Genomic DNA, 20788 nt, shown 5'->3' on the forward strand with positions numbered 1-20788 from the left:
ATTTTTTGTAGTATTTCTATAGTGCTTTTATAAACTTGACTAGTACAAAATACTGAAAACATATTAATAATAATAATAATAATAATTTCCTTGTATTGTCATTCTGTGTAACAATGTACACAGAACGAAATGTCGATTGCACCTGACCCGTTGTAGCGAGCCGATGCAGCCGCAGCCAACAGAGGGCGCCGCCGACCACTTTTTAAGTCTTAGGAATGACTCGGCCGGGGCGCGAACCACCGACCTCCCAGTCTCAAAGCGGGCGCCTTACCATCTAGGCTACTGAGCTGGTAAAGAAGTTCCCTGACCGGGAATCGAACCCGGGCCGCGGCGGTGAGAGCGCCGAATCCTAACCACTAGACCACCAGGAGATACTACCAAGATGATACTACAGTAATAGATTAATGTAGTACTTTTGTAGTATTTCTGTAGTATTTGTGTATGAGAACTTCTGTATTGTAGTGTTATTTTTTGTAGTATTTCTATAGTGCTTTTATAAACTTGACTAGTACAAAATACTGAAAACATATTACTATAGAGATACTACCAAAATGATACTACAGTAATAGATTAATGTAGTACTTTTGTAGTATTTCTGTAGTATTTGTGTATGAGAACCCCTGTATTGTAGTGTTATTTTTTTGTAGTATTTCTATTGTATTTTTATAGACTTGACTGGTACAAAATACTGCAATAATATCACTTTAGAAATATTTCAAAAATAATACTACAACGATAGATTAATGTAGTACTTTTGTAGTATGTCTGTAGTGTTTGTGTGTGAGAATTTCTGTATTGTAGTGTTATTTTTTGTAGTATTTCTATAGTGCTTTTATGAACTTGACTAGTACAAAATACTGAAAACATATTACTATAGAGATACTACCAAAATGATACTACAGTAATAGATTAATGTAGTACTTTTGTAGTATTTCTGTAGTATTTGTGTATGAGAACCCCTGTATTGTAGTGTTATTTTTTTGTAGTATTTCTATTGTATTTTTATAGACTTGACTGGTACAAAATACTGAAAACATATCACTATAGAGATACTACCAAAATGATACTACAGATATAGATCAAAGCGGCGCTGCCACGAGCGGCTGCCTTTTCCAGCAGCTGCCCTATTGTTTTATTGTCTGCTCCTATCTTCGGTGTTTTTTCTTCCCGTTTTGACAACTACACTATGGATTACTTCTATCCTATGGACATGGGTTTTAACGCACAAGAAATGCGTGTATTCAAGGAATTTCAACTCCTTGCCCTGAAAAATTCTCGTGCCGGCGTGATGAAGGGGCCTATCGTGGAGGAAAAGCCGGAGCTAGCGAAGCGGCTAGCGGCGTTATAAGTCTTCGGTACCATCCGTAATCATGGTAAATGCGAACTCACGACCAAATAAGATCATCGAGTGCTGGTGGAAAACATCGAAGCGCACGGGGAGCGCAGTTGCTGTGTTTTGCGGAAACGTGGCTCACGTTTAGCATTCCGGACGCTAACGTGTAGCCACCCGGAGCAATCCGGCTTCAACGCCGCTAAACAGAGACGCGAAAGCCGGGGGGAATCGGAGAGGAGGCGGACTTGCTAACACGAGGTGGTGTATCCCTGGATTTTCACAAAGAAAAGTTTTCCATCTGCCGCAGGGATGTCGAACTTTTGGACTAGCGTGTGACGTCATCCACTCCGCTACAAGCACCTCTAGGGCATCATGTTCATCTGTTAATAAACAACAGGGTAGACTGCTGGAAGTGTGAATTTCCCTACGGGGATGAATAAAGTATCTATCTATCTATCTATCTATCTATCTATCTATCTAATGCACAATAACTAATACACAAATAGTACAAGATTACTATTAAAACACATCTACAGTAATATTCCAAAATACTACAAAAATGCTATTATAGAAATACTACAAGAATAATACTACAATAATAGTATAAAACATAAATACTACATATTCAAATACTATAAAAGTACTAGTACAGAAATACTACCAAATACTCACAAATACTACAACATTACTATTAAAATAATACTACAGTAATAGTACAAAACATAAACACTACTATAAAAATACTATAAACGTACTAGTACAGAAGTACAACAAAATACTAGTACTAGAAGTAAAAATTCTTCTACAGTAAACGAACTAGATACTACAAAAATACAACTATAGAAATACTCCCAAAATAATACTACAGTAAAAGATTTATACACAACAACTAATACACAAATACTACAACATTACTCTTAAAATACTTTTACAGTATTATTCCAAATACTACAGAAATGCTACTATAAAAATACTAAAAAATACTACAGCAACAGCATAAAACACAAATACTGCTACAGAAGTACTATGAAAGTACTAGTACAGAAATATTACAAAATACGAGGACAAAATACTAGGACAAATACAGTAAATAAACAAAATGCTACAAACATAATATTACAGTACAGTAACAGTATAATACAGGAATACCATTACAGAAAAACTACAAAAATAATACTAGATCTTGTTTTTCAAAAGTACTACCACTGAAATACTACAAAAATACCTCAACAGTAATTGTAAATATCCTTGGCCAAATTTTGGAACCCAATGTGGACTTTTTTCAAGCTACCCGCAGAGGGCGCTGTTTGCCTTTTCCGTATTAATACACTCGAGTCCCGTCAGATAATGTCAAAAATAATAATAACCTTGTTAGGATTAATTTACTTTTTCAAAAATGATAATAATTTTGTTAGGATTCATTCATTTTTTCAACATTTATAATCCCAAATAAAAGAAACAGATATTTTTGTAAAAGACAAAGACCCATTTTTGTAGACTGTGTGTTTTTATTGTGAAGTTGTACATTTTCACGCAATTTTACATCTAATTCAAGCTTTTTCTTCCTAGACACGAAAAAAATTAGTGTAAAACAGTTATTGAATGAGTGAATAGTTGACCATTTATCAAGTTAATGGCATCTCACTCCACTTATTGAAACATGAATATTTTGTTTGTTTGTTTGTTTGTACATGATTCAAATTGAATCTTTTCTTCCGGCGCCGTCACGAATGGCAGCCACTCCAGCAGCTCCCGTGTTATTTTCGATTGTTCTCAGCTCAGGGATGCTGCTGGAAATGTGAATTTCCCTTCGGGGATGAACAAAGTATCTATCTATCTATCTATCTATCTATCTATCTATCTATCTATCTATCTATCTAAAATAACAAGATAGCATCACGTGCTATTCGTTCAGCATTTCATTTTGTTACGGGTTAACAGTGTTTTGTTCGCGTGAACTGGGAAATTACAATGTTAGAACCTTTAACTAGGAAAATGACTCAAAGGACCGCAAAAAGGTGGTGCTGTACAAAATCCAAAATAGTGTTCAATAATATGTTTCGTTTTTTAAAAGTTCTTGGAACAGTTCAGATGACATGAAACTTCTAGAATGACAGTTGAATTTCCTATAATTACAAACGCAACACAAAAAAGGTCGGAGGTCATCTACTAACTGGGCTAGCATTTACCTAGCGTCATAATTTGCTCTTTAAGAGTCATAAATCATTCTCATAAACAAGTTTTGTTCAAAAAAGCATGATATAAATGAGGACCATTTTATGTCCTTTACAAAACAAAAAATAAAACAATTTACAGAAGACTCCGGGATACGGCGTCCCTGCCTCATGACGTCATTGTTTTACGGCATGGAAAACACCCCCCTTTACGGCATTAACATAGTGATAAAAAAGAAAATGGTGTTCAAAAACGTAGAAAATAAAAAATGCCTGTCTGCGATTGGTCCACGTCATATCATATGCAGATCTGCTTTAAATTTGTTTAGCTATTGTTCAATGGCTTACAGTAATGCTAAAGGGAGATGCAAGATCATGATAACCATGGAAACGAAGCTTGTGATCAAGAAATACAAAGAAGGCACATGCATTGTGGTCCGTGCAGCCCTTTGAGACGCCTTGTGATATACAAATAAACCTGACTTGACTTGACTAACCTTAAATTTACCTTTACTCCTCCTCTGCATCCACCCGCCACTCCACTGTACCAGCTCAAGTCATATCACACCGACAGCTAGACTTATTGCTATTGTTAGCTGCTCCTGCTTTGTCCTTCAGTGTCACTCACCTTCAAAAGGCTAGCGAACATCGCCGTGTTCTGTGATTTAGGCATATGGCTCTTGACACCTTCCCTTTGTTACCCAGTTTCCTTCTCTAGCCACTTGGCTACAAGTGATGGCTCGCCTCTAGCAGCTATTGATATTGTTAACACGCATTCAACAGCTGCTCATGCACACGAACGTTGGGTTCCGTGATTCAGGCTTCCAGCGCTTGTCATTTTCGGGTTTTTTTTTTCACACACTGTTTCCTTCTTTAGCCACCCGGCTACAGCTTTCTGCTTTTGTTAGCTGCTTCCACTTTGTCCTTTCATGTCACTTGATTTCTAAGGCTACTCGGCAAGCGAACGTCGCATAGTTTTGTATTTCAGGCATTTGGCGCTTGTGATCTTCTGCTGTTTTCCCCAGTTTCCTTTTCTAGCCACTTGGCTGCAAGCTATGGCTTGTTATTGTTTTGACAGCTGCTCCTTCAGTGTCAAACGCCTTCTACAGCTACTCGTTCGAGCGAAGATTGCCGAGTTCTGTGATTCAGGCTTCCAGCGCTTCTCATTTTCTGTTTTTTTTAACACACTGTTTCCTTCTTTAGCCACTGGGGTACAGCTTTCTGCTTTTGTTAGCTGCTTCCACTTTGTCCTTTCATGTCACTTGACTTCTAAGGCTTCTCGGCAAGCGAACGTCGCATAGTTTTGTGTTTCAGGCATTTGGCGCTTGTGATCTTCTGCTGTTTTCCCCAGTTTCCTTCTCTAGCCACTTGGCTGCAAGCTATGGCTTGTTACTGTTTTGACAGCTGCTCTTTTAGTGTCAAACGCCTTTTAGGGCTGCTCGTACGAGCAAAGATTGCTGAGTTCTGTGATTCAGGCTTCCAGCACTTCTCATTTTCGTTTTTTTTTTAACACACTGTTTCCTTCTTTAGCCACTGGGGTACTGCTTTCTGCTTTTGTAAGCTGCCTCCACTTTGTTTTTCATGTCACTTGGCTTCTAACGCTACTCGGAAAGCGAATGTTGCATAGTTTAGTGTTTCAGGCATTTGGCGCTTGTGATCATCCGCTGTTTTCCCCAGTTTCCTTCTCTGGCCACTTGGCTGCAAGCTATGGCTTGTTACTGTTTCGTTTCCCTTTTTTTGTTTGTGCGCAAAATATGTCAATTGAGTTAGTGATCACCTAGTAATGGACCAAAATGTTCCAGTTTTGTTTCTTGCGTAGGGTCATAAAACACACGGCGGCCATAGATTTTCAAAAATGGGGGGGTTATTGTTCAGCAACGACATTTTTGTCAACTAAATGCTAAACTGGGCTATTTTAGTGGAGGAAGTAGTAGTACACGTGTTTTAGTGATTAGTGATGCGTTGCCGTGGAAACCAGGAAGCCGTCCCATTGGCCGATCTTTGCGGCCGTCGTTCCTTCTTCCTGTCTTCGGGACGCAAAACCGTCGGGCGGGTTTCCGCTCAGACGGTGGCGTCGGCGAAATCCCGACGAGCGAACCCTTTCTGAAAAGGAATAACAGAAAAACCGGAGATTTGAGAAAAAATGGAGAAAATAAAATGGGATCAAAAGTGGACTTGGGTCAATTGACGGTGTTTTTTGAAAAAACTGATTCAATGACGTCTGCCTTTCACAATCTGGGAAAAATGCACGAGGCAGACATCATAATGAGCAATTGCTTAACCTGTCAACACTTATCCTGGGTGATTCCTTTCCACAAATTCTGAGACTTTGTGGAATTTTGCCAAAATGTCTTCAATTTGGGCTGATGGAATGATGGCTGTGTCCTCCTCCTTGTCTCTGAACTCCTACTGCACGACCGTGTGTGTTTTTTTCTATTATCTCTTGGCATGGCCAGAAAAAGTCTCTTCCTCTTCTTTTTTCCTTGTCCACATTTCTAGATGTCTTTCGTGGGGTCCATTGTAAAGGATAGTTCTTTGTAGCGGTACAATACAGTGGACTGATTACAGAGTGAGAAGGGGACACGAAGAGCATGCAGGGATTCACGCATACACATCAGGTTTCCAGGTAGAACTCTGGGAGTGGCGAATGGCAGCGCGTACTGTATTTTAGCCGTTGTATCCTGAAATGACTTTGTAACTAGAAGCAAAATTTTCCCATTCAGGTACTTTTTAACCTGAAACTTTTGCATATAGAGACATTTGTAAGTAAAGGTACCAATGTATTTTCATAGATAACAACCACATGCGTCAAATGTGCAGCCTCTGGCCTTCCTCCTCACGTTGCTGAATCGTTTTGTTTCCTGAAGACATTTACTCGCCGAGACGACAAGATTCTCCTCCCACAACTTTCTTCTTCAGTTCCAAGACCATCCGATCCAAGACCTGCCACTCCACCCTGTCATGATTGGCTGATTGGAAGCCGATTGGCTCCCTGTCCCTATTTAAACTCACTCCTTTCTGTCACCTGTTGTCAGTCCGTCTCCGAACCTCAGTTTACTATAGGCAAGCTTTTTTAGACCCTGACTCCTACCTGTTTTTGCTCCCGTCTGTTCCCCAGCTTCGACCCGTTTTTGGATCCTGACCACGTCTACTCTCCTCTCCTGGCTTTCGACTTGTTTCCGATCCCGACCACGTTTTTTGCTCTTCTGTCCCGGCTTCTGACCTGTTTTCCGTTCCCGACACCTCCATCGCTCGCCACGGAAGTCCCACTTCCGCGTTCAGAGCGACCTGCTTCCCGCGCCCAGCGATCACTAGACCAGGCAACCCTTTCCTTCATTCTAATAAAACTGAGAGAAACGTAACGCAAGTGGGTCCTGTCTCCGTTCTGGCCCTGACACACCCTTCTTCTTGACTAACCTTAAATTCACCCACTACTCCCACATCTCCCTTTCAAGATTTTCACCACCCTAAGATCTCAAATCTCCCTCCTCAACAATCCTGCTCTCACTCTCCCTTATCATTAGTGAAGTCTTTTTCTGTCAAGACCAGAACAGAAACAGGACCCACTCGCGTAACGTTTTGAAAGTTTTATTGGGAAGAAGGGAAAGGATTGCACCCACGATCCGGTGATCAATGGTCGCAGGGAGCAGGTCGCTCTGAACGCGGAAGTGGGACTTCCGTGGCGAGCGATGGCGGTGTCAGGAACGGAAGAAAACGGGTCAGTAGCCGGGACAGGAGAGCAAAAACGTGGTCAGGATTGGAAAGAAGTCGAAAGCCAGGAAAGGAGAGTAGACGTGGTCGAGATCAAGAACGGATCGTTATACGGGATGGGAGAACAGACGTGGTCGAGATCAAAGCAGATCGTAGCGGGAGACAAACAGGAGCAAAAAACTGGACAGGCGAAAAAGGGCTTGCCGTGTAAAAACAGAGATTCGCAGACAGACCGACAAAAGGGGACTGACAGGACAGAGTTTAAATACTGACAGGGAGACAATCTGTCAACAACCTGCAGCTTACGCCACACGGGCGGGGCCAATTGGGTGCCATGGCAACCGTGACATTTTCGTCTTTTGAATAAACGCCCTTTCTCGGGGTTTGATAAGATCCCTTGTTTTACGTCTTCTGGTTTCCTGCGTTTGGGTCCCGACACTCAGTGAAAACGAGAGAGAACAGCGCTCCTGTTTGTTTTCGATACGCGTGTGAAGTTTGCGAGGAAAGGAATTTCCTGCCGGAATCTTTTTGAGGAAGGGCCAGGCGGGGCCGGGCCGGAGGAGGCGGCTCGTCCCTAAAAAAACAAAAAGCCGCTTCCTCCTGAGAAACAAATCCTGGAGGAGGAGGGGGCGGAGCCAGACACGATAACAGGGGGCGGACACTTCTGCAACATCTGCGTCTTATCTGAATCCCAGTCCAGATGGCCGTCTTGACTCTCCGGTGTCTCTTAGCCTGGGGGTGGGTAACTAGTGGAAGTCAGGGGCCACATTGGCTTCAAAAATGAGGCCAAGGGGCCTATTTTGAAAAACGATCGATTTTTTTCATTTATGAAGATGTGTCATGGGCATGTCCGGCCTGGTGGCGCCCATCCCTCTCCAGGCCAATATATATTTCCACCCGGTCCTGTCATGATTACTGATGTGATGCACCTGTGCCTGCTCCTATCTGTCACCTATTGTCAGTCCGTCTGCGAACCTCAGTTTACTCTAGGCAAGCTTTTCAACCATGACTCATTCCTGTTTTTGCTCCCGTCTGTTTCCCGGCTTCGACTCGTTTTTTGATCCTGACCACGTCTACTCTCCTCTCTTGGCTTTCGACTCGATTACGATCCCGACTACCTTTTTTTGCTCTCCTGTCCCGGCTACTGACCCGTTTTTTCTGTTCCTGACACCGCCATCGCTCGCCACGGAAGTCCCACCTCCGCGTTCAGAGCGACCTGTTTCCCGTGCCCAGCGATCACCAGATTGTGGGTGCAACCCTTTCCTTTCTTCCCAATAAAACTGAGAGAAATGTAGGCAAGCTTTTCGACCCTGACTCACTCCTGTTTTTGCTCCCGTCTGTTCTCCTGCTTCGACCCGTTTTTTAATCCCGACCAGGTTTTTTGCTCACCTGTCCCAGCTACTGACGCGTTTGTTTCGTTCCCGACACCGACTCCTTTTCATTCTCCCCAATATAACTGAGGTAAACGTAACGCAAGTGGGTCCTGTCTCCGTTCCTGTCCTGACAGGGAATCACCTGTGCCCGCTCCTTTGGCGCCAAATGCCTCGGACTCTGATTGGCTCCCCGTCACAATTTTAAACCCACTCCTATCTGTCACCCGTTGTCATTCCGTCTGCTAACCTCAGCTTACTCTAGGCAAGCTTTTCGACCCTGACTCACTCCTGTTTTGTATCCCATCTGTTTCCCGGCTCCGCCCCGTTTTTTTTTGTCTTGACCAAGTTTTTTGCTCTCCTGTCCAGGCTACTGACCCGTTTGTTCCGTTCCCGACACTGACTCCTTTTCTCTCTTCCCAATAAAACGGAGAGAAACGTAACGCAAGTGGGTCCTGTGTCTGTTCTGGTCCTGACAGGTCCCGAACTGGGGGCCTTTAGCCCAAGACGCACCACAGGAAATGGTGACCCTACCATCTGTGTGCTTAAGGGATCCAACCTATACAGTTTATATTCCCTTTCTCTTTTTTTGTTTTTGTAGCACTCAAAATGAAAGCAAATGTGAGCACCCTGTGTCAAACACAAAAATGTGATCGTTTTGTAGTATTTTTTGTATTTTTTTTTGTAGAATGTCCATAGTAGAATTACGAGTATATGGTGTGTCACAGTTGCCATGGCGCCCAATTAGCCCCGCCCGTGTGGCGCCAGCTGCGGTTCATTGACATTTTGGCTACCCGTCTGATTAACCTCAGTGCTCTCACTCACCTTTTGTCAGTCTGTCAACGAACCTCTGCCCCGCAAGACGTGGGTTCTGACTCGGTCCCGGTTTCCTGTTGGTATTTCCTGTCCGGTATTGTTCCCGTTTATTTTGTCCTGTTTAATATCGGTTTCCAGTTTCGTTCACGTCGAGTTTGTCCTGTTTATTATTCTCTCCAGTTTTTGTTCCCAATTTTTCATTCGCTCGCAATATTTTTTTTAACATTCATAATGTCACGGTTGCCATGAAGCCCAATTGGTCCTGCCCGTGTGGTGCCAGCTGCAGCTCGTTGACGGATTGGCTTCCCTGCTATTTAAGCTCAGAGCTCTCACTCTTCCTTTGTCAGTCTGTCAACGAACCTCTGCCCCGAAAGACGTGGATTCTGACTCAGTCCTGTTTCCCGTTGGTATTTCCAGTCCGGTATTGTTCTCCTTTCTTTTTATCCTGTTTAATATCGGTTTGCAGTTTCGTTCCCGTCTATTTTTGTCCTGTTTATTATTCCCTCCAGTTTTCGTTCCTGTCCCGTTTGTCCGGTTTATTTTCGATATCCTGTTTCATTATCTATCCCGTCTGTCAAGTATCGACCCCATCTGTCCGATATCAACTCGGGCAATTGGAATCGATCTCGTCTGTCTCTGGCTTCCTGTCATTTCACAATGCTGCCTAACGTGCGTGACTCCCCATTTCCTGTAAAATAAAAGGCTTGTGTGAGAACGTTACGCATTTGGGTCCTGATCCGGTTCTGGTTCCTGACAGTTGTAGACACACAAAGGGACAATAAGGACAAATTTGGCTCTAGAAAACGTTTTTATAAGTAGTATTTCATCTATATATGTATATATATATATCGCTGCATGTGTCCCGCCGGCCGTAGTTTGCGCGCCCCCGCTTTAGTATTTGGCGCGGTTGCTAGCAAGCCGTTTGGGCTTTGAATGGCAGGATTGAAAAACGGCGCCGTATTTCACTTTTACGATCGGGGCCGCAACGCCTCCTTTTGTGTGGAATTCAAAAGAGAAACCGGGCAACCGGAACGACACTGGAGCTACTGTAGCAAAATAGCTTTTTCAAAACCTTAACCTGGATTCCAAACCATACTTACAACTTGAAACCCTTACCTTGCTTCCAATCCACAAATTCATTGTCAAACCATAAAGCCCTAGTGTGTCTGTGTGCTATAGCGCCCCCCAGAGCTGAAAAATCCGAAATTCGTTTAAAATCAGAAGCAAAAACACATTAACGACCACTGCCCTGTCCCTGTTTTCTTCTCTAGCCACACAGGTTAACGCCTTGACTGCAGGCTTTGACTTTTTGCCATTGCTATTGTGATCCGTTCCATCTCATCAAAAAGTAAACTTTCCCGGGTCTCACAACTCAAGCCTCTTTCACTTTTCCCCCAACTGTTTCCTTCTCTAGCCACTCCTGTTGACAACTTGGTTGTAAGCTATGGCTGATGTATTTTATTATATAGTTCGTCAAGCAAGTAAGCGGGTGTTGCAGAGTCCTGTGATTCAAGTATCTTCAATTATACCCACACAGTTTCCTTCTCTAGCCACTCTTTTGTTGTCACTCTAGTGCAGGGGTGGGAAACAGGCGGTCTGCGGGCCGGATCAGGCCCGCCAAGGGATTGAATCTGGCCCGCAAGACAACGCTGAGAGAAGCGCAAGAGAAAATCAAGCTTCAGGTTGAAATATGTCCAATAGATGTTGCCAAAGCCAGGTGCCTCCAACAAAGACACTGGACTTGTATTTCTTTCTTTCCTTCTCTCTCTCTTTCCCTCTCTCTCTCTCTCTCTTGCGCGCTTTTCTATTTCTCTCTCTCTCTCTCTCTCTCTCTCTCTCTCTCTCTCTCACTCTCACTTTTTGCTCCCGTTTTCCTCTCTCTCTTTCACTTTTTGCTCTCTCTTGCTTTCCCCTCTCTCGCTTGCTCTCCCCACTTGCGTTCCTCTCTCTCTCTCTCTCTCTCTCTCTCTCTCTCTCTCTCTCTCTCTCTCTCTCTCTCTCTCTCTCTCGCTTTTTCTTTAGCTTTCTCTCTCACTCTGTCTTTTTTGCTCTCTCTCGCCTTCTCTCTCTCTAGTTTTTCTCTCTCTCTTGCTTTTTGCATTCTTTCTCTCTCTCTCTCACTTTCTTTCTCTCTTTCTCTCTCTCACTCTTGCTTTCCCCTCTCGCTTTCCTCTCTCTCTCTCTCTCTCTCTCTCCCTCTCTCTCTTACACTTTTCGCTTGCGCGCTTTCCCCCCCTCTCTCCCTTGCTTTTCTCTCTCTCTCTCTCTCTCTCTCTCTCTCTCTCTCTCTCTCTTGCTCTCACTTTTTGCTCCTGCTTTTCTCTCTGTCTCTCATTCACTTTTCACTCTCTCTTGCTTTCCCCTCTCGCTGTCTCTTTCGTGCTCTCTCTCTCTCTCTAGCTTTTCTCTCTCTCTCTCTCACTTGCTTTTCACTTTCTCTCCCTCTCTCTCGCTTGCTTATTGCATTCTCTCTCTCTCTCTCTCTCCCTCTCTCTCTCTCTCTCTCTCTCTCATTTTCTTACTCTCTCTTGCATGCGCTTTTCTCTCACTCGCTCTCACTTTTTGCTCCTGCTTTTCTCTCTCTCTTTCACTTTTCGCTCTCTAGCTTTCTCCTCTATCTCTCTCTCTCTCTCTCTCTCTCTCTCGCATGCTCTTGCCTTCCCCTTCTCTCTCTCACTCTCGCTTTCCCCTTCCCTTTCTCGCTAATCTACCAGTCCGGCCCCCGAGAGAACGTTTGTTCTTTCGTGTGGCCCCTCATGAGTTCAAATGATTTTGCCACCCCTGCTCTAGAGTATTAACAACCACCTTCATAAGTCCTGTCCTTCTGGAGTCTTTTCGGAAAGATTTCCAGCGGGTCATTTTTACACACTGTCCCTTTAAGGCGCACGTCTTGCATCAGCCACGCTGGACTTTCCGTAAGCTAACGCGTAACATGTGTTAGCGGGAGGGGTCGTCGCCGTGGCAACCAGATGTCCGCAGCGCTGTTGTTCTCACACAAGGATTCATTCTGGAGAATTCGCCTTAAATCACGGGTAGGGCTTTCGCAGGCGGTGCCAGAGCGGAGGGGGGGTCAGGATCCAAAGACCCCCACCGCCCATACCCCCCCCCCCTTACAATCCGTTTCTGTCCTGTCCAGCCCCACCTCGCCTCATGTTTGACTGTCTGTACTTGAAAGTCAAAAGCCTGGCTAGAAACCCTACTTCAAAAAGCAAAACCTTGATTTGACATCCCATTTGGGACCTGAACATGAAATTCCTAAAAAAGCAATGCAAGCAAATGCAGGGAATATTTTAAACCTGCTGGCTTCGAAATAGAAGGTCCAAACCACACCATTTAAAACCCAACCCCTGTCTCAGTGGAAACCTTACCTTTATCAAAACCTTTAAGTGAAACATGAAATTGGAATTTCAAAGCCACCGAATGAAACTCAAACTCAAATTTTCAAAGTCGACTTGAAACCAAAATCAGAAGTGAAAACCCTACTTTGAAACCCAAATCAGGCTTCAAACATTTTCATTGGTAACAGTAAAAGCGTTTTACTCAATTTCTGTCTTGAACCCTGAAAATATTTTCGGAACCTTACCTGTAGGGCTCAAAACAGTCATTTTTGTGTATATTTTGGCTCGATTAAGCTCAAAACAAGTATCATGTTAGCTACTTTGCTGGAAGCTACGGTTCGGCACTAGCTAGGTTGCCACAATTGTTATCGTTAGCTTATTGGTCCTGCTATCTTATTCAGAAACGAGCCTAACACTGTGCCTGGCTTGGAACCCAAATTTGAAACCTTGACCTGAACAAACCTGCTCTGCTATAGCAGAACCTAAACTTAAAGATTTATAACCTGACTTGGGAGTCCTGGTATTTGCTTAAAAGCTTCAAACGTTCCTTCGAAAAACCTATTCCCAAAACCTAATCCTGGACAAGCTTACCATGTTAGCAGGAACCGGAATTTAAGATTGAAACCTAATAGTTTTGGTATATGACTTGAAAGTTCTCTTGAAACCTAATTCTCAAAACCGTAAACCTGTCTGAACAAGGTTGTTGTGCTAGCATAACCCGAACTTAAAGATCTAAAACTTGACTTTAAGAGTCCTCGTATTTGTTTGGACGCCTTTAAAGTTTTTTGAAAACATTTTTGAAACCCTAATATCAAACCCGTCTGGACAAACTTACTGTGCTAGCATAAGTTAAACAAAAACTTGAAACCCGATTTAGGAGTCCCAGTGTGTGCCTGAAAAACTTATTTCCAAAGCCTAATCCTATCAGGAGAAGCTTGCTGTGCTAGCATAACCCAAATTTAGAGATTTAAAACCTGACTTGTGAGTCATTATATCTGCAAAAGGTCCTGAATTTTTTTTTGAAACCCTATTTCAAACCCCAACCCTGTCTGGACAAGTTTGTTGTGCTAGCATTACCTTACACACTCGAATTTAGCAGTCCTTGTATTTGCTCGAAAGCCACAGACCTTTTTGAAAAAACTCCCAAAATATTTTTGCAACCCTATTTTCAAACCTTACTCCCGCATATCTTAAACAAAAACTTGAAACCCGATTTAGGAGTCCCAGTGTTTGCCTGAAAAACCTATTTCCAAAGCCTAATCCTATTAGGAAAAGCTTGCTGTGCCAGCATAACCCAAACTTAGAGATTTAAAACCTGACTTGTGAGTCCTTATATCTGGGAAAGAGCCTGAAAAAGTTTTTGAAACCCTATTTCAAACCCCAACCCTGTCTGGACAAGTTTGTTGTGCTAACATTACCTTACAAACTCGAATTTAGCAGTCCTTGTATTTGCTCGAAAGCCACTGATGTTTTTCGAATATTTTCGAAACCCTGTTTTTCAAACCCTACTCTCGTTGGACACTCACCAGTTTGTAGTCCTTGTGCAGTTTGCTGTACTGGAACATGTTGCAGAGGACGGTGGAGGCCGCTCTGGACGCTTTCAGGCCGCCCGAGCTGCCAAACGGTGACAAAGTGTGAGAAAACCCTACCCGGGAGGAAATTCCACAGCCGCGCCGGCCAGAAGCCCGGCGCTAAACATTCATTAGCTGCAATTACAGTCGAGGCCGTTTTTATTGTTATTGTTTTCCAAGGTTACGTGTTAGAGCACTGCTGCGAAAAGCTAGCCAGTAGCTAGCCTGTAGGCTCGTTTTTGCTTAGAAATTTGGAGATTTAGCTTGCTACCTAGAGCTTGTAATTAGCTAGCTAGCATTATCAAAAATGTGGTTAGTCGTTGTAAATTCATTTGCGTTAACGTTCATTAGCAATAATTACAGGAAAAGCATTATGTATTAAAGGAGCTAGCCAGTAGCTAGCCTGCACTTTGAAATTTGGGTCGCTAGCTTGCTACCTAGAGCTTGTAATTAGCTAGCTAGCGTTAACAAAAATGTGGCTAGTAGTTGTATATTCACTTGTATTAATGTTCATTAGCGATAATTACAGTCAAGTCAAGTCAAGTCAAGTCATACAGGAAAAGCATTATGTATTAGAAGCTCTAGCCAGTAGCTAGCCAATGCTTTGAAATTTGGGTCGCTAGCTTGCTACCTAGAGCTTGTAATTAGCTATCAAGCGTTAACAGAAATGTGGCTAGTAGTTATAAATTCACTTGCGTTAATATTCATTAGCGGTAATTACAGTAAAGGCATTATGTATTAGAAGCTCTAGCCAGTAACTAGCGTGCGCTTTAAAATTTGGGTCGCTAACTTGCTACCTAGAGCTTGTAATTAGCTAGCTAGCATTAGCAAAAATGTGGTTAGTAGTAGAATATTCGCTTGCGTTAATGTTCATTAGCAATAAAAAGAAACGCTAGCCAGTAACTAGCCTGCGTTTTGAAATTTGGGTCACTAGCTTGCTAGAGTTAGTAATTAGCTAGCTACCCTTTGCAAAAATGTGGCTAGTAGTTGTAAATTCCCTTGCGTTAATCTTCATTAGCAATAAAAACAGTAAAGGCATTATGTCCAAAATTATAGCCAGTAGCTAGCCTGCGCTTTAAAATCTGGGTTGCTAGCTTGCTAGAGTTTGTAATCTGCTAGCTAATTTTAACAAAAATGTGGCTAGAGACTGTGAATTCACTTGCGTTAATGTTCATTAGCAATAAAACAGTAAAGGCATTATGTACAGAAGCGCTAGCCAGTAGCTAGCCAGGGATTTTAAATTTAGGTCACTAGCTAGCTAGCTAGCGTTAACAAAAATGTGGCTAGATATTGCGAATTCACTTGCGCTAACGTTAAATAGCTTTATCACAGTAGAGGCATTATTTATTGTTCTTTTGTAAGTTTAAAATTTTCAGAAACAGCGAGAAGTGCTATGAGCTAGCCTACGTGTTAATAGCTGGTGGGCTAGTTTTTCACTTTGAAAATTAGGGTCGTTAGCTCAAGCAAGTAACTAGCTACCGGCAACTTTCCTTTCTCTTTCTATTTCTTGCTAGCTCTGTCACGTTAGCCTACCTGTTGTCGCGGGCCATCTTGATAGCCACTAGCTTGGGCAGGCCGTTGAAGTAGGCGATGTCGCGGGCTGCCAAGGAGCTGCAGGTGAGCAGGTGATTTAGCGCGCCGCAGATGTTGACCACCACCTCGCTGGACGGCGTCTTCTGGAGTCCGTCCATCGGTAGCTTAGCCACCAGGACGCTCACCATGTTCTTGGCTAAACCACCAAAACAACAGCACCAGGGGGACCGGTTCTTCACACCATTTCTTAAACACTTTGCTCAAAGTCGGCTTAAACTAAAATAAGTGATGATAAAGTTTAGCATCACTTGGTTCAACAAGAAAAAGCTAAGCTATGCTAAGCTAAGCTAAGCTAAGCTAAATGAAGAACAATTCAGTGACATTTAGCTAGGCAAAAGGTAGCAAATCAAAGACCATCAAAGTAAACTAAACTAAGATACACAAAACTAAAATCGATAGAGCTGCGTTCGCCAAACTTACGTTAAGCTAGGTTAAACAAAGCAAGGGTAAGATACAATAAGCTAAGGTAAGCTAAAGAAAGATAGGATTTACTAAACTAAGTTAAGATTAGTCTAGAGATGCCCAGCTAAGCAAAACACAACAATACTAAGATACACTAAGTTAAGCCAAGCTAACTCAAGATACACAAAGCTAAGATAAATCAAAGAAAGGCTAAGCTGAGAGTCAGAAAACTAAGGTAAGCTTAGTATAGTGTCGCTTCAAAAACAAGTTTAAGCTAAGGGAAGATGCTCTAAAATAAGTTTTATGTTTTTTAAATTACACTAAGATAAGATAAGATACACTAAATTAGGGCTAAAACAGGTTAACGTAGGCTATGTTAAGAGAAGCAAAGCTTGGTTACGCTAAGCTATGCTTAGCTTAGCAAAGGTAAGCTAACATACAGAAAAGCTAAAGACAAGCAGTGGTTCAGGAGGTAGAGCGCTCGCAAGAGATCGCAGTTCGAATCCCGGCTCCTCCGTGTTACATGTGGAAGTGTCCTTGGGTAAGACACTGAACCCCTCATACCCCCAATATGCAGGTTAGCGCCTTACATGGCTGCACGGCCGCTATTGGGAAATGTGAAGCACACTGTAAAGCGCTTTGGGAAGTCTTGACTTGAAAAGCGCTAGAGAAATGCAGATCATTTCATTTCATTAACTAAACTAAAATACGCTTGGATAAATGCTTAGCAAAAATAAGCTAACATATGCTAAACTCAATTAAGATAAGCTAAGCTTAGTCCAGCAATGCTTGGCTAAGCAAATATAAACTAACACACACGTAGCTCAGCGACACTGATTTCAAAGAAGCTAGGCTACGATAAGCTAACCAATAGTGTGGGGGACTGACCGAGGAGGTCCTTGTTGGGTGCGTGCCTTGCCAGGTTCCTGAGTAGGGCGCTAAGCGGGCGCAGTTCGGCCTCGTCGGCGCCATCTAGCAGGTCCAGAAGGGTGGGCAGCAGACGCTCTTGCTCCAGGACCACCGAACTCAGAACCGAGGCCCACTGAAGGAAAAGAAGGCTTCCGATCGGTCACGGTGAACCGAGCGGGTTCCGGTCGTCGGCGAGAAGCCGAACCCTAGGCCGTACCCTGCCGTCCCCCGCCGTCAGGTTCTGCAGCGCCCCTAGGGCGGCCTCCCTGGAGGCGGGCGTGCTCTGGTCCGCCTGCAGCACCCGCTTGTAGAGGGGCAGCACCTTAGGGTGCCACAACCACTCGGCGCCGCGGGGCTCACGCGACGCCTCCGACAGGATGGCCAGGTTCTGCTGCTGGCGCTGGTGCTGAGGGACGCCAAAAATGGGTCACTTCCGTCCATTATATTTGATTTATTTGACTATAAGGGATTGGATACAATTTTATACAAGTTGCCGTATTTTCCGCACTATAAGGCGCAGCGGGTTATAGGGCGCACCCCGAAAAAATAGTTTTTGGTCCTATTTTTGACATACATAAGACGCACCGGATTATAAGGCGCTACAATGGGAACGTCGACAAAACAGTCAGATGGTTCAGTCCAACTGATTACCCCCTTAACATTCCCAAAGCTTGCAAAGACGGTGCGGTGTAGGTACGATGTGCCTCAAATGCATCGTTCCAAATATCATTAGGAAGGTTAAAGTCTTGGGATTCAAGAAAATGCCAACCATTCCTTAGTTTCTATTTTCTTTTTCGCTCGCAACTTTATTGTGCATATTACAATAAACACTTGGAATTGAGTTGAATTTAAAAATAGACACTCCATTCCATCCATTATCTGCACCGCTTATCACAGAAACATCGAGTTCAGTCTGAAACAAGATACAGGGACAATATAAAACCCGGAGTAGCTCACCGAAGTCGTTGTGTTCATAATAATGTGCAGCCGTGGTCCTCTTATATCCGTGAGTTTAGTAAATCCAGGAGAATAAAATATTTACAAATACAGAATAGAAGAAAATGCTTTCATTATGCCGTCAGCCACGTGCTATACGCATTCATCTTCTTCGGCCAATTGCAGGCTTTGTTTTGCCGTTCAAGCCAATGCCAGCCTGTAAATGATAAAAAGGATCCGCCCCTTGACCTCTGAATATCTTTAGCCAATAGTGATCGATTCAACTGATGATTGACACATTGGTTAGCCAATGAAACGCCGGTAAATAAATCCCAGCATACACCGCGGACGACTTCGCCTTCGGGGGAAAATCCAGTCGGCGGCTGCTTGCCTTAGTTGCAAGACTTTGCGACTTAATATTGATCCATAAATAAGGCGCACTGTATTATAAGGCGCATGGTCAGCTTTTGAAAAAAATCAAGACTTTTAGGTGCGCCTTATAGTGCGGAAAATACATTACATTTAGTGAATGCAATGAAGATTTTTCACAGAGAAGGCTTAAGGTCAATGACAGGTCGCGCCGTTCCGAATGCGAACGTTTTGTTTAGTTCTGTTGATAACAGGAATCTGACGTAAAAAGCCAGCTGCACAAGGACGTCAGGCATTGTTTTGAGAGAGAGGCTCGATGAAGAGCGGCACTAATTCGGCGAATTTGGCTGATTTGATGGAATTCACTTAGTTAAATACTTTACGAAAATAAATCTGACCCCGTGTGGTCTCTTGTACATTTTTCCAAGAGCATGCATTGTTGGGTGAATGAAGATTATGTTTGGTTAATAGAGTCAGCCACATCTCATCTCATCAGCTGCACCGCTTATCCTCAGTGAGTCGCGGGGGTGCTGGAGCCCATCCCAGCAATCATCGGGCAGTGGGCAGGGGACACCCTCAACTGGTTGCGCAGGGCACACAGGGACAGACAACTCACTCGCTCATTCACACCTAGGGACAATTTGGACCGGCCAATTCACCTGAAATGCATGTTTTTTGGAACGTGGGAGGAAACCCACGCAAGCACGGGGAGAACATACAAACTCCGCACAGGAAGTCTGGAGCTGGATTTGAACCCACGCAGGAGGTTCCCAAGACATGAACTGTGCCGCACATGCGCTAACCACTGCGCCGCCGTGCTGCCGTCAGATAACTCATTGGAAAAATTTGGTAAACGCTACATTTTAATCGTGTATTTCCTAACAGCGTTTTGCCTCGAATTGCTAACAGTGCTGTTAGCATAGTAGCCATGAGTTGGGCTATGTAATCCTCCGTATGCGTGTATGTCAAAAATTTCCGGATCGATTGGGAATCGTACGCTGTGTCATTTGTTAGAGATAGCCGTTACCACGGCGATACAGTCGCCGTAACAACTGACATTTTTCCCCATCCGAAATGAATGAGCCCGTTCATTTAAAGGTCGCCATGGTAACCAGGGGCGTTTCCAGGGGTGTCACTGACCCACATGAAGTGTAACCGTGAGCAAAAGGCTTGTCAACAACTGCATTCTAACGAATACATGCTAACTTGCAGATGCTAACAAGTCGTGCTAATGGATACATGTTAGTGACTATGTGCTAACGAGCCAATTTAGCCACGCTAACTGCTAATGCTAACGTTTCATACACTGGCTTCATGCTAATGAGGTATGCTAACAGCTACGTGCTCAATAGTAGATGCTAACAGCTACATGCTAATGAGGAGATGCTAACGGCTACATTGTGAAGAGTCACGCTAAGGGCTACACGCTGATGGCTACATGCTAACGACTACATGCTTAGGAGTTACGCTACCGGCTACATGTTAACGAGTCATGTTAACTGCTGTATGCTAACAAGTCACCCTAACGGCTACATACGAACGAGACACACTAACGGACACATGCTAATGAGTCACGCTAACTGCTAGATGCTCACAATTAGAAGTGAACGAGTCATGCTTATGGATACATGCAAACAAGTCATGCTAGTGGCTGTATGGTAATGAGTCATGCTAACAGCTACATACTAACGAGTCACTAACGGACACATGGTAATGAGTCACGCTAACTGCTTGATGCTCACAATTAGAATGACAATGGCTACATGCAAACAAGTCATGCTTGTGGCTGTATGGTAATGAGTCATGCTAACGGCCACATGCTAACAAAGAGATGCTAACGACTACATTGTGAAGAGTCACGCTAAGGGCTACACGCTAACGGCTACATGCTAACGACTACATGCTTAGGAGTTATGCTATCGGCTTCATGTTAACAAGTCATGCTAACGGCTGTATGTTAACGAGTCACTCTAACGGCTACATACTAACAGACACATGCTAATGAGGCACGCTAACTGCTAGATGCTCACAATTAGAAGCTAACGAGTCATGCTAATCGATAAATGCTAACAAGTCATGCTAACGGCTGTATGCTAACGACTCACCCTAACGGCTACATACTAACGAGACATACTAACGGATACATGCTAATGAGTCACGCTAAATGCTAGATAATCACAACTAGATAGGAACGAGTCATGCTAATGTCTACATGCTAAGAAGTCATGCCAGTGGCTGTATGCTAATGAGTCATGCTAATGGATAC

General features: G+C 43.5%; 1 protein-coding gene across 1 annotated transcript in view; it reads right to left on the reverse strand.

Annotated features, from left to right (window-relative positions):
* Nucleotides 1-2803: 2803 nt before the first annotated feature.
* Nucleotides 2804-20788, reverse strand: part of LOC148366606 (plakophilin-3-like) — a 38799-nt gene continuing 20814 nt past the window's right edge. The window contains exons 9-13 of the mRNA XM_088333406.1: nucleotides 17435-17623; nucleotides 17197-17350; nucleotides 15847-16042; nucleotides 14269-14356; nucleotides 2804-5610 (exon numbers count right to left, since the gene is read on the reverse strand). Of these exons, the coding sequence (XP_088189532.1) occupies nucleotides 5569-5610; nucleotides 14269-14356; nucleotides 15847-16042; nucleotides 17197-17350; nucleotides 17435-17623 (669 nt within the window). The 3' untranslated portion in view covers nucleotides 2804-5568. The remainder of the gene's footprint in view (nucleotides 5611-14268; nucleotides 14357-15846; nucleotides 16043-17196; nucleotides 17351-17434; nucleotides 17624-20788) is intronic.

The sequence above is a fragment of the Urocampus carinirostris genome, chromosome 4 (genome assembly GCF_059441175.1).
Source record: "Urocampus carinirostris isolate Australia breed hairy pipefish chromosome 4, RoL_Ucar_1.0, whole genome shotgun sequence".
Classification (NCBI taxonomy): Eukaryota; Metazoa; Chordata; class Actinopteri; order Syngnathiformes; family Syngnathidae; genus Urocampus; species Urocampus carinirostris.